The 12944-nt window shown below is 39.3% G+C and overlaps 1 protein-coding gene across 1 annotated transcript; it reads right to left on the bottom strand.

Annotated features, from left to right (window-relative positions):
- Positions 1 to 436: 436 nt before the first annotated feature.
- On the bottom strand, positions 437 to 2308 carry LOC112504662 (caldesmon-like). The gene is made up of 2 exons (XM_025108611.1): positions 1808 to 2308; positions 437 to 751 (listed from the first exon to the last, which is right to left on the bottom strand). Exons 1-2 carry the CDS (start codon positions 2306 to 2308, stop codon positions 437 to 439), a joined length of 816 nt encoding a protein of 271 aa, XP_024964379.1.
- Between the last annotated feature and the right edge of the window lie 10636 nt (positions 2309 to 12944).

The raw sequence follows: 12944 nt of genomic DNA, 5'->3' as shown, positions 1-12944 counted from the left end.
CAGATCAGTCACATTCACAGCGACCACCTCTTATTCTTGTTTGGTTATGGTTGAAGGAGTAGCCATGTCCATAGCATACTCTGTTGAAGAGGACAGAGCCAGGTCTGAATCGTCTGATCCATAAACAGATAGAAGATCTATCACTTTTGTAGTCTTTTGTGGCAAGGCTGGCTCTGCTTCTATATGTATCTATGAGATCGAGTATGGAATTCTGTTTACTCACTTTTTTTAGAAGTTCATTGAAGAAGTTCTATTTACTCAACAAATTTATTGGCATTTTTCCTTTGCGAAGCGCCTCTGTGTTGTCTGATGCTGGTTGGCTTTGTCTGCTCTGCCTTGAAGGATTTTGAGCTTGTTGGCGTGGGGCAGAGGATGTTGGTGTAGAGGGGGCAGCCATAGGTCTTGTACTTGGGATGGTTGTAGGTAAGTTCTCCCCCTATTGAAAATTTTGAGGACCAGACTCGTCTGGTTCTTCATCATCGTCAAGTCGCCTCCTCTTTGACGGTTCAGCACATGGAGATAGATCCCTCTGGTCCTCTGCTCGAGGCATTGTCTTGATCGTCTCCTTTATGGTCTTGAGGAGTTCGTCGACTTCAACGCCAACCTTTCGCATTTCATCGTCTAAGCGATAGTTGAATCGGAGAAGAGTATCGTTTATGTCCTTTGCCGCTTTTGTGGCTTTGCTATTGAAATCCGTAGTGAAGTCTGCCACCTTCTGTAGGAGTCTGTCACCCAAAGCATTCATGGCGCTCTGTGTGACATAGTCCACAGGTACATTCAGAGGGTATGAGGGCGTGGTTGTTAATAGATGTGGACGCCTCAACCCTCTGTATTAATGCGATGACTTTTTGCAATATTTTTGTTTTGTGTGCCGTCAATTCCATGAGATTGTTGATACGAGAAGCATTTTTCATAGACTCAGTTCTTAGTACTGCTAAGGATGCTCTTATCTCATCCAGAGCAGGTGCAGAAGGGGACGGCTCTGTACGGGCCATGATGAGTTTTAGCTCTTCCAAGGACCACCGCATAGAGGTGCAAAGGGAATGGAACTCTTCCCTAGTGACATATGTAGGTGGTGTAACCTTTGGCTCAACACATGGGCCAGAGTGAGTCTTTGTTCCAGGGATGCCTTCATTCACGACTTGATTGACGTTAGTCGGGGAAGGACTTCCAGAGAATCCTCGTGGTTCTTTTTGAGGAGAATTCACTACCTCTATTCTGTCAGGGAGAGGACCCAAGGTTGGTTCAGAGCCAGCCAGAGGGCTCTCCATGAGTGGGCTAAGAGACCGATCGAGAGCCTCAAAGCCAAGTGCCCCTAGTCCTTGCTCTGAACAAGGCTGTGAATCTACTCGTGCAAAGGAAACAAATTCCTCTGTAGGGGAAAGTAGCGTGATATGGGGAGACATATGACTTACGTTTTCAAAGGTTGCACCCTTTTGAGAGGGTGTTCCCTGTGGTGAGGCTTCCCTTTGGCTGTTATAACCAGAGGCAGATGCGACCTCTGGTTGGTTTGGCTGGCTAGGGTTCGATGTGTGCACCTCTATTTCAATGACTCTGATGTCTCGACCACTGGAGTCAGATAATGTGTTTGCACTGGGAGTTGGGGAGGTAAAGCTTGTGTGCCTATTTAGCCTAGGCTGCTCTGGCTCGCCCTGAGGCAGAGCTGCTACTGCACTTCCTCCCTCTTCTTTCTCCTCGCTCTCCTCTTCTTCTTCCTCTTCTTCCTCCTCGCTCTCCTCTTCTTCTTCCTTACTTTCTTTTTCTTTCTCACTCTCTTCTTCTTCACTTTCTTCCTCTTCTTCCTCACTTTCTTCACTTGTATAATACCGTGCAGCATCATCGTAGTGCTCATGGTCAACCCTTGGTTTGGACTAGAGGAGTGAGCCAAGGTTTGACGAGCCTCTTCTTCTACTATGAGTTTGGCCTCTTCACTCAAACGAGTGATTTCTGCTTGGCGGGCTTTTTCTGCTTGCTCTGCCTCTGCTCTAGCACGAGCAAGCTTAGCCAATCTCTCTTGCTCTGCTCGCGCTACTTCTTCCTTTTTCTTTTTCTCCCTCTCAGCTCCCTTTTTCCTTGCCTCCTCTATTTTTCGTTCTTTTGCTCTCTTTTGCTCCACTCGCACCCTTTCTTCCTCTGCTCTCATCTTCTCTTCACCTACTTTCACCGTCTCACCCTCTGCTTGAAGCCTTGATGTATCCTCAGTCCTCTCTTCTTCCTCGACTGTTCCTATGCGTAACGGGGTTCGAGACACTGGTTCTAGTGTCTTGTGTATACGTCTGTACGATCTTCTAATCTCCTTGGACTTCATATAGCTTCATAACCCTCGTTGTTCACTGTTGGTCTGTATTGAGTGAGCACATTTACCTTGTGAGGAGGTAGACGACCCACATCAATATTGTTGTCATCAAGAGCTGGTCTTAGGAGAAGACCCAAGAATCATGGAAATAACAGAGACGACAACTGTCTTCCTTTGGCCACTTCTTGACAATTCTTGGCCACGACAGCCTTGAACTCTGTGTAGAGTATCAAGGAGTAGTCGAGAGATAAGTCAAAGAGGATTTCGTAGACGATCTGAAGAACATTTGTGGAGCACATGTCGAGGCTCCCTATCTTCCCAGTAAGCGATCTGTTGACCAATGTGAAAAGTGTATTCCACATTGGTGGTAGGTATTGACGGCGATTCTGTGACGGGTATTGAATGGCCTTGTTTTACCCTAACAACTTCAGAAAGGCCACTATCTCATCCCCAGATGGGAGATGGGCATACTCAGAAAGCTGTAAGTCTGTTTTCGTTGGGATTTCAAGAACCCGCGAAAACATTGATCTTGAAATTCGCATAGTAACAAACTCGTTTTATGAGGAGACGTAGAAATCTCCAACTATTCCTCGTTGAGATTTAGTAACGTCGCAGGATTGCCAGTATTTTTGGATGTACCTTTCAGGAACAATGTCATCTGTGTTTGTCAGGGCTGGGTTTAAGAAGTGGTTTTGGAGGATATTAATGATGGGATGGTATTTGGTGTCGAAGTTTTCAAGTTAGAGGTTTAGGGCATGGTTATTCGGTTTGATAGGAAGAGGAACTAGGTTTTGACTAGTATCCTCTATAGTTTTGTGGGTTGTTGTGTGGGTTTGGGAGTTTCTAGATTCGGGTGAGGACATTTTTGCAGGTTTTAGGTGTGGAAGAAGATTTTAAAGAAATATAGGGTTTCAAGAACCAGTTATTGATTCGAGAATGGGTTGGAGGAAACAGTTTATGGGACTTACTTGACAAACGGGATGATCGGTTGAAGGCTGAATTATGACATCCGGAAATTTAAATACCAGGTTAGTAGCTAGATAGCACTTTGCAAATATTATTAACACTCGAGTAGAGCGATTAGAGCTTAAGTAGTTAGAAATCTCGGTATGTTGCGTAGAAAACACTGTTTCGACCCGTAATGAACCGGATCATCTTATAAAATGCCAAACACTTCAAATAATTCTTAAAACTTGCATAAAATATAGAGTCTACATATTTTAAATATTTTTTTTACTTAAAATTATATTTAAGAAATTTATTTATTTCATAAAATAGGAATTTGGGCCTTTTTCTCAATATCTCACAAAAGTACCCAACTAATTAAATTATGGTCTAAGTTTTTACAAAAAAAAAAAATTGAAGGGAGGCCCATAGGCCCACCACATGGCCGCCCCCACCCCCNCCATATAAAAACATTTTGAAACTTTAAAACACTCATTTCTCATTTATCTCTCAACCTTTCACATCCTTACTCTCCCTCACTTTTCGTCTCCTTACTCTCTCCCTCCATCTTCTTCTTCAAGAAAAATTCAGCCTTTCATAGAAAATAAAAGGGAACTCAAGAAACAAAACTTGAAGAAATCATCTTCTTTTAATCAAAGGTAACAACTTGTTAGAATTTTGGTTTCATTTTATGCACTTTTAGTGCCATTTTATTGTCGTTTTCATACTTTTAAGATTGCAAAGGAGAGGTGTTCTTCATTCTAATTTCTAAGGCTAGATTTTACACCAAAGACATGAAAAATGTTCTTAATATGGTGAAAATTCGTGACCTAACCATCTACAACTTTTGAAAAGCAAGAAAAACCCTTCATTTCTTGCATTTTTGTGTCTCTTATGGAATCTGAGTTCTCTTTCACTTTTTGTTACCAAGAATAGTGTATTTTATATATTCTTACTTTAATATTGAATAGTATAGTGATCGTCTTCCATAAAATCATCATTTTTGGAAATTTTGATGCATAAAAATTCATTTTTGTATAAAAGAATGACTTTACTTCTGGACAGATTCATTGCATGAGTTTGGAACAACCATATCTAGTTGTGTATTGACCCAATAAGCATGAATATTTTTCCTCAATAATATTTAGTGTATTAGTTTTCATACCCAAGTGAAATCATAAGAAAATATGACATTATGACCTCACAACACCAAAAACAAATTTGGTGTGCAACAGTGGTCGGTCAGAACTTTTGTGTCTCATTGTTTATCTATAACTCTTAGAAGACACATCAAAACTCATGAAACTTTACCTCTGGAGTATATCCTAAAGCGTTAGTTCAAAATAGTCTAACCCCACACATAAACATGGTGATTTAGGGGTTCAACCGATTTTTACAAAATAAGTGTGCAATATGTCCAGACTTGACAGATTTCCACATGCATGTTTAAACAACCATAACTCCCAAACTATACATCCAAATATAGTGATTCTTTTTGGATAAGTTATCCTTATGTCTTAGATTTAAAACGATTTATGAACCACTGGAAAATAATAAGTATAACTCCTTCAAAAGGGTGTAACATTAAGAAGGGGTTTTCTGTTTTGAAAGCTATAATCACTGTTTTGGTAAAATTTGTTTGAGACCCTTCCACTCATCCAAAAATCTTGAGTTTTGGTCATAATGATCCTAATTCAGTATACAAAAACATATAAAAAATTCTGGGAAATATACTTCTTGGATAAGGGTGAACTATGGACATTTTTGAGTCACAAAGATTCTGTCAGCATGCATGATTTCCTAAAACCACTAAAGATTGGACTCTTAAACCATAAACCCCATAATAAGCATATAAAGTGCTTAAAACTTGATTTTTTTTTTTTTTATTCTTAAGAACATAAAGAGGCATTTATAAGACGTAAAGGTAGAATAGTAACCTTAACCTTTAAGAGTTTGACAATCGTTCGTTTTTTATAGGGATTCACTAAAAGGACTTTATCAAGACATACCATTTGATCACTCAACCATCTTCTCCGTGAAAGAAAAGGTGAGTATTCACGGCACCTTTTTCTAAATCCATCGTTATTTGGGTGAAAAGCACGTATAGAAGTAGTTGATATTTGTATGAAATATACAATGTGTTTAAATCATGGATACAAATTGATTATATGAAAAATGCATTGAAATTAAATTGTGAATACGAGCACTAACACCATGTATGCTAGTAAAAATTGTGTTTGGGTTAATTAAAAAGTCCCACTTGGTTACACTACTTATTAACTTGTATGAGCCGATGGTTTAATGGATAGTGCTATTTGGATTGACAATCCCACCTTTTACCAACGAGTAGGGGTGCATTTAACTAAAACACGAGTTCTACACATGTGGTTTCAACACCACCGTTGAGGTAGTTGGTATAAAGGGCGTAGTTGTTGCAAGTTTAGTAGTGGTCCAACACTTAAAATTACTTGGAGTACATTGTGCCTCGTTAAAAGTGCTACACGTATGAAAGTTGTTGCGAGTAAGAAAAACACTTACTCGAACTAATTATTGCATAAAGATTTGTTGTACAATGAAAACCTATGAACTCACCAACTCTTGTAGTTGACACTTGTTTTAACGTGCTTTTCAGGGGTAAGAAAGGCATATAGTGGCATTTAAAAGAAGTCGTGTTTCAATCATCAGCTTTGAATTTTTTTTTATTTTTTTTACAAACTTGTCGTTTTGGGAATGTAAACGCTGGATTGTGATGTAATGAAATTTTAATGTATGGTGGTGTTATTTATACTCTATTGCTATGGGACTCCACCTGTCATACCTCGTATTTCCGCTTTAGCGGGGTGTGACATGTATCGATCTTTGAACACTGATTTGAGAGCTTGAAGTTGTAGCAATGGCGGCTGAAGGTTGAAGACGACGGGAGTTCTTGAAAAATTTTGAAAGCGTAAAAGATTAATTTGGGGGTAAAATTTGTTTAAATAGAATAAAATAAAAAACACTTGAGTGTTTTAGCGCCCCAAACGTCAGGTAAAAACCGAACCGATTTTCTTACAGCCTGTGTGGGCGCACCACGTGGACTGTCAGCTGCAAGTGGCGCCTCCCACGTTTGAAAGATAAACGCACAGGCGGTGTCGCTTAATGTAGGTGACAACTTTTATTAAACAATTAAAATAAACCTTACGCCTTCTTAATAAAATAATATATTTTGATTTTCAGGAGTAAATACTCTGGTTAGTAAGAAGTAGAGGTTTTGTAGAGACCAGAGTACTACATGCAGAAGAAGACAACATATCTTAGGATCTCATATAGAGAGTCGTTATTGGACTATACATGTCCTCTGTAGAAAACTTGCTATGTTTAGAGGCAGAGGCTCTATATAGTACATACAGAGGCTCTGTTCTATAATCATGAATTTTTTTGAAGCAGAGGCTCTGTATATAGTATATACAGAGGCTCTGTGTGACATGATCTCATGCTCCCCCTTGACTTGAGCTCTTCTTATATGCTCCCTCTTGAACTATGCTTCGATAATTTGTGATAAGCAGAGCATATGAATAATAATCAAGGTACAGAGGCTCTGTATGTACTATACAGAGGTTCTGTAGCACAAAACAACACGGACTTAGAGTAAGAGGCTCTGCGTGTACAATGCAGAGGCTCTGTCTCATGGATCAATACAAATCAATAAAACAGAAGTATGCATAAAGGGAGGCAGAGGCTCTGTATAGTACATACAGAGTCTCTGTTCTAGTTTGAAAGATTAACCATACCCAACTTGCTAACCATAAAATTAAACCTCTTTTCATCATGAGCTTTTGTAAAAATGTTAGCAAGTTGTAAATCTGTACTAACAAAAAACATTTCAATCATACCTTTCTCTACATGGTCCCTGATGAAATGATATCGAACATCGATGTGCTTTGTTTTTGAGTGTTGCACAGGATTGGCTGTGATTGCGACAGCACTCTCTGAGTCACACAGAATTGGAATCTTCTCAAACTCTACGCCATAGTATTTTAGTTGAGTCTTCATCCATATCACTTGGGAACAACAACTGGCTGTAGCCACGTACTCTGCTTCAGCTGTAGAAGTAGAGACGCGGTTCTGCTTCTTCAAAGTCCAGTTTATGAGCTTGTCCCCAAGTAATTGACAGCTCCCTGATGTACTCTTTCGTTCGAGTTTACAACCTGCATGAATAGAATCTGTGTACGCAATAAGATCAAAACCAGAATACTTTGGATACCAAAGACCCAAAAATTGAGTCCCTTTAAGATATCTAAAGATTCTTTTTACAGCCAAAAGGTGAGATTCCTTTGGATTTGCTTGAAAACACGCACAGAGACATGTGGCAAACATGATGTCTGGTCTACTAGCCGTGAGATATAGTAGTTATCCAATCATTCCACGGTAAGTCTTAACATCCACAGGGTTTCCAGATGGATATGTGTTAAGCTTAGTGCCCGTAGCGATTGGTGTTCTCATGGTGCAAGAGTTATGGAGTTGATATTTCTTTAATATGACAGAGACATACTTAGCTTGGCTAATGAAGATACCATCCTCCCTTTGTTTTACTTGCAAGCCGAGGAAGTAGGTCAATTCTTCCATCATGCTCATTTCAAACTCGCTCTTCATCAACGCAACGAACTTATCACAATGCGTCTGGTTTGTTGAACCAAAGATAATGTCGTCCACATATATCTGTACTAAGAACATCTCACCTTTATACCTCTTAATAAACTAAGTTGTATCGATTTTACCTTTTTCAGAACCATTAGATAAGAGAAAAGACGAGAGACTTTCATACCAGGCTCGAGGTGCTTGCTTAAGTCCATACAAATCTTTGTCCAAGAAATAGACATGCTCTGGATGTGTGGAGCTTTCAAACCCTGAAGATTGTTGAACGTAGACTTCCTCCTTCAGCTTACCATTTAAGAAGGCTGACTTAGCGTCTATTTGATAGACTCATAATCCCTTATGTGCAGAGAAGGCTATGAATAAGCGTATAGCTTCTAGCCTTGCTACTGGCGCAAAGGTTTCGTCATAGTCTATGCCTTCTTCCTGGCAATAGCCTTTTGCTACGAGCCTAGCTTTATTTCTCACCATGATCCCATCCTCATCCTTCTTGTTCCTGAAAACCCATTTACAACCAATTGCAATTTTATCCTTCGGTAAAGGAACAAAAGTCTACACCTTATTTCTCTGAAATTGTTGGAGCTCTTCTTGCATGGCATCGACCCAACTAGGAACTTGTAGGGCTTCATATACTTTCTTAGGCTCTACCATGCTAAGAAAGTTTACGAATAAACATTCATTAGTTGTGGCAGCCCATGTCTTTACGCCACTTGAAGGTTCACCAATGATCTGTTGAAGAGGATGATCCTTTGTCCATTTTGTTCTTGGGACAGATAGAGAAGTGGGGGATGTTTGATCACGTTCCATGGGCATGTTTGGCATTAAGCTCGTTGATGGCGAAGAAGGTTCTGCTTGCTCCCCCTCGGATGATGGTATAGAGGAACCAGGTGCAGAGCCAGAGGTATTATGCTCTGGTTATGTGACTGGGCTCTGATGCAGAGCTTGTTTTCTCTGGTTGTGGATTGATATGATCTCTAGATGAAGCAGAGGTATGTGAAGGACCATAGTCAGATGTACTTGTCGTTTGTGATCCTTCACTTACACTCGCAGATGCATCTCTTGGTGCATGTATAGAGATGTCTTCGTCACCATAGAAGTCCTCAAATAAGAGTCTAATTTCCAATTCCTTTGACTTCAATTAAGAATTGGAAGTCTGATGGTTAAGATCGAGTCCAGAGCTGAGGTACTCTGAAGTCATTTGTTTTTTATCATATAACGAGACGTTGATGCTTTCCATGACCGTCTTGGTTCGTTGGTTCAAGACTCTGTACGCCCTGGCTTTTGTTGAATAACCAAGAAACTTGCCCTTATCGGCCTTCTTATCGAACTTGCCAAGTTGATCTCGATCATTTAGGATGAAGCATCTGCAACCAAAGACATGTAAACATTTGATGTTAGGCTTTCTTTGGTTGATTAGTTCGTAAGGTGTTTTCACGTACCTCATTACCACCGTTGCTCTATTTTGAATAAAGTAGGTAGTATAGATTGCTTTTTCCCAGAACCGGGTTGGAAGATCAGAGTTGGCTAGCATGGTGCGTGCAACTTGAACCAGAGTTCTATTATTTCTTTCTATGACACCATTTTGTTGTGGTGTCCTTGTTGTAGAGAAGTTATGGGTTATGCCCTCTGTGTCCAAGTACGCATCGATCTTGGCGTTCTTCAACTCCATTTCATTATCACTTCTCAGCTTCTGAATTTTGCTTTGCAGAAGTACCTGAATCTTGGTCATTAATTTGATTAGCAGCTCTGGGACATCTGATTTTTGCCTTACAAACTCAATCCAAGTATATCGTGAGTATGCATCAATAAAGACTAAGATATACTTCTTAATAGATAAGCTCTGCACAGAGATTGGACTACAGAGATCCACATGAAGCATATGCAGAGGTCTGACACAGGACACATCTGTCTTAGTTTTGTGGGATGCTCTTTTGAGCTTTCCCATTTCACACGCAGAGCAGAGATGGTCTTTTTTGAACTTTATGGCAGGTTGTCCGTCAACCAGATTATGCTTCACAAGCTTCTCTATATTTTGGAAATTAAGATGAGACAGCTTGTGGTGCCAGAGCCAAGCTTCTTCACTCTTGTGAGACACGAGACAGAGCGTCTCTGAGTTGTCTCTTGGTGAGAAGTTCATGAGATACATATTGCCTTTTCTCTTAGCTCTTAGCAGCTCCTGACCTGATTCTGACATAATGGAGCAAGCTTCCTTTTGGAACTTGACGTTATAGCCAGAATCACACAGTTGACTTATGCTCAAAAGATTATGTTTAAGCCCAGAGACATAAACAACCTTAGAGATAGAAACTTTACCTTGTAGTAGTTCCCCATATCGCTTTATTTCTCCTTGTTTATTATCCCCAAAGGTCACTTTTCCTCCAATCTTCTCTCTGTATAAGGAGAACAACCTCTTATTGCCGGTCATGTGTCTTGAGCATCCGGAGTCAAGATACCAAATGTCCATATGTGGCTTCTACAAAACAAATTATAGGGATTTAGGTACCCATCTCATAATGGGTCCTCGATGAAAAGGGACAGAGGGTTGGTTTTTAGTCTTTGGAAGAGGCTTGTCTCTTGACCTGAATTAACAGACTTGGCTTTAGGAGCCTTCTTTCTCTTCTGGGTCTTCTTAGATTTAGACCTCGATGACCCAGAGAGAAGACAATTAGGGTCAGAGAAGTGTAGTTTTAATTTTAGCAGCAGAGAAACACATTCACAATTATGAAAACTTTTTGAATGACAAAATGATTTATTAGCTTTAAAGAATAAATTATTACAATCATCCCTATCATTGGTAGTTCTACCAAACTTCCTATCTAGATCTGATTGTTTTAACACAAAATGAGTCTTCTATGACTTCTTCTTCCATACTTCTTTGGCCTTCAGAGGCCTCTTTGAAACAGAAGAACTAATGTTAGAGCAAGCAGCGGATTTTCCCTTCTGTTCCGGAGTGAATTTAGTTGGCTTAGATTTGGAATTTGAGCCCTTTGATGCAGAAGAAACAGACTTTGCACTCTTTACCCTGTACTCAAACTTGGGAGTGGATTTAGCAGTTGTCATCATGCTTGCACAACCAGAACCTAGGAGAATTTTTTTTGTAATAGAGGGTTTTGCAAACTCTGGTTCTTTGTCAACGACCTCTGCCTTAACTTTCTCTTCAAACGAGTTCACCTCTGACTTAGAGTCAGAATCAATAAAATCCTTGTGTGAATATCGAGATACAGAGGTATCATTAAGAACTTGAGGTTCTCGTATGCATGACCTAGAAGCTTCGTTCGTCTTTTGTTTTAATGGTCTTTCAAAAGTATCGGAGGGGTTACACTCAGAAGAATTTACATGAATTTTAAAAAGAATAGTTCAAAGCCTCAAGCAAGTCTTGCTCGAAGGCCTGTCTTATCATCTCTGTAGAGCCATCCATTAATTTCGAATCCATAGTTTTAAGAAAATTGCCGGTGGATGAACTTTTGATTGCATCTGGTTCAGGTTTGAGAACCTCACTTTCAGTCTTAAGATGTTCAAGATTTGTAGAGCCAAAACAAAAAATCTCATTTGTCTTCTGTATGCATTTTAAATCAACTTGCGGCACACATTTTGAAGAGTAAGAGATGTTTATGAATTTCAACTTAGGAGTTATGGCTTCACTTTCAAGCTTACATCTTTTAAACGGTGAGGTTGTATACAAAATAGGAAAGTCTGGTTTCTATTTTTTGCCCAACCTAAACACTGATTCACGAGTATTTTTCCTCTTCAAGTTGAGGTCTAGGTCTATATAGACTATCCCTGCTTTATCCTGTTGAGAGTTAACATTTTCATACACCTGCTGAGCATCTTGATATTTCTTAATCAATAGCTCTTTTCTTTGTAGGCTCTGGTGTAGGAACTCCCTTTGCTTTTGAAAATAATCTTTTAGGGCCTCAGAGTTTAATTTATATCTCTCTTTCTCTATAAGCTCTGTATCCTTCTTCTTAGTAGCCACTTTTAATTCTAAGCATTCTGTTTTAAGACTTGTTTCAGTGGATCGTTTTGTWTGTAAAAGCTTTTCATTTTCCACTGACAACTCTTGTTTCTCTACAGTCAGTAGCTTCGTCTCTCGTTCAAAATATAATTTTTCTTTTTCCAAGGATTTACGTTTGGATTTTTCGAGAGAGAGCTTTTGCTGTAGATTGACGAAATCATTTGTCAAAACAGAGATGCTCCCTTCCAGGTCAGAGTGAGAATAACCAAAGATAGAACATTGTGACACCTTGTTAAAGCGGAAACACGTGATCCAGTAGGTAAGCGTGTCACAGCAACAGATAATAAATAACACCATAAGTTTTACAAGATTACATCCATAACCAAGTTTGTGTTTGAATACTTCAAAACAATGTTTACAAATACTAAAAATCATTGTTGTTACAAATATGCTCCAAAAACTTCACTTCTTTACTTATTTCCTGAAAAGCATGAAACATAAAACAACGTCAACTACAAAGAGTTGGTGAGTTCACGGGTTTTCATAAGCACAAAAAAATATTTACAATGCATAAATCAATTCTTGCAAACTAATACATAAACTTGCACATGATAAATGTAAATGTTAGCTCTCTTCTTTTAATGTAAAAGTATCGAAAAAGTAACACAACAAGGTTCGACAGAACTCAATCTGTCAAAGAAGACTGCAGAGGACATTCAACAAGAAGCCCAACGTACAAGGTTCAGGTGACAGAGCTTCTGTCTCTATTCTCAGAGACTTTGGAACTTGTCCTCTGAATAGGCCCTGTTTCAAGACAAAGACGACAGAACCTCTGTCGTGTCTCACAAAGGGTCTGCAGCTAGTCTTCTGTACGGAACTTTTTTAACTCGTTTTTCTTAGGTTTATTAGCTGCTTATGCTGAACACGTGATCTTGTCTGTAATCTGCTTTATTTGAATGGCTTAGATTAAATAGTACGTCTAGGTCTGTCATAGCAGTTATTTGCTTGTATAAAAGCAGCTTTAGGCCTTTGTAATTCGGTGTGCTTCCATTTTGTAATTGTCGACATTTTCTATTGAAAATCCTTTGAAGCATTTTCTCCCTGTGTTCTTCAAGA

This window comes from Cynara cardunculus, unplaced genomic scaffold (genome assembly GCF_001531365.2).
Source record: "Cynara cardunculus var. scolymus isolate 2C unplaced genomic scaffold, CcrdV1 Un_Scaffold_6407, whole genome shotgun sequence".
Taxonomy (NCBI): Eukaryota; Viridiplantae; Streptophyta; class Magnoliopsida; order Asterales; family Asteraceae; genus Cynara; species Cynara cardunculus.
Note: the sequence above shows the minus strand (reverse complement) of the source record. Positions and strands in the feature narration are given on the sequence as shown.

Bases quoted from the DNA above. Each gene is read 5' to 3' on its own strand.
- LOC112504662 (XM_025108611.1), bottom strand. From the start codon at position 2,308: ATGAAGTCCAAGGAGATTAGAAGATCGTACAGACGTATACACAAGACA. The intron at 752-1,807 runs GTGAGGAAGAAG...TATGTCACACAG, and splicing joins GTATTATACAAGTGAAGAAA to AGCGCCATGAATGCTTTGGG.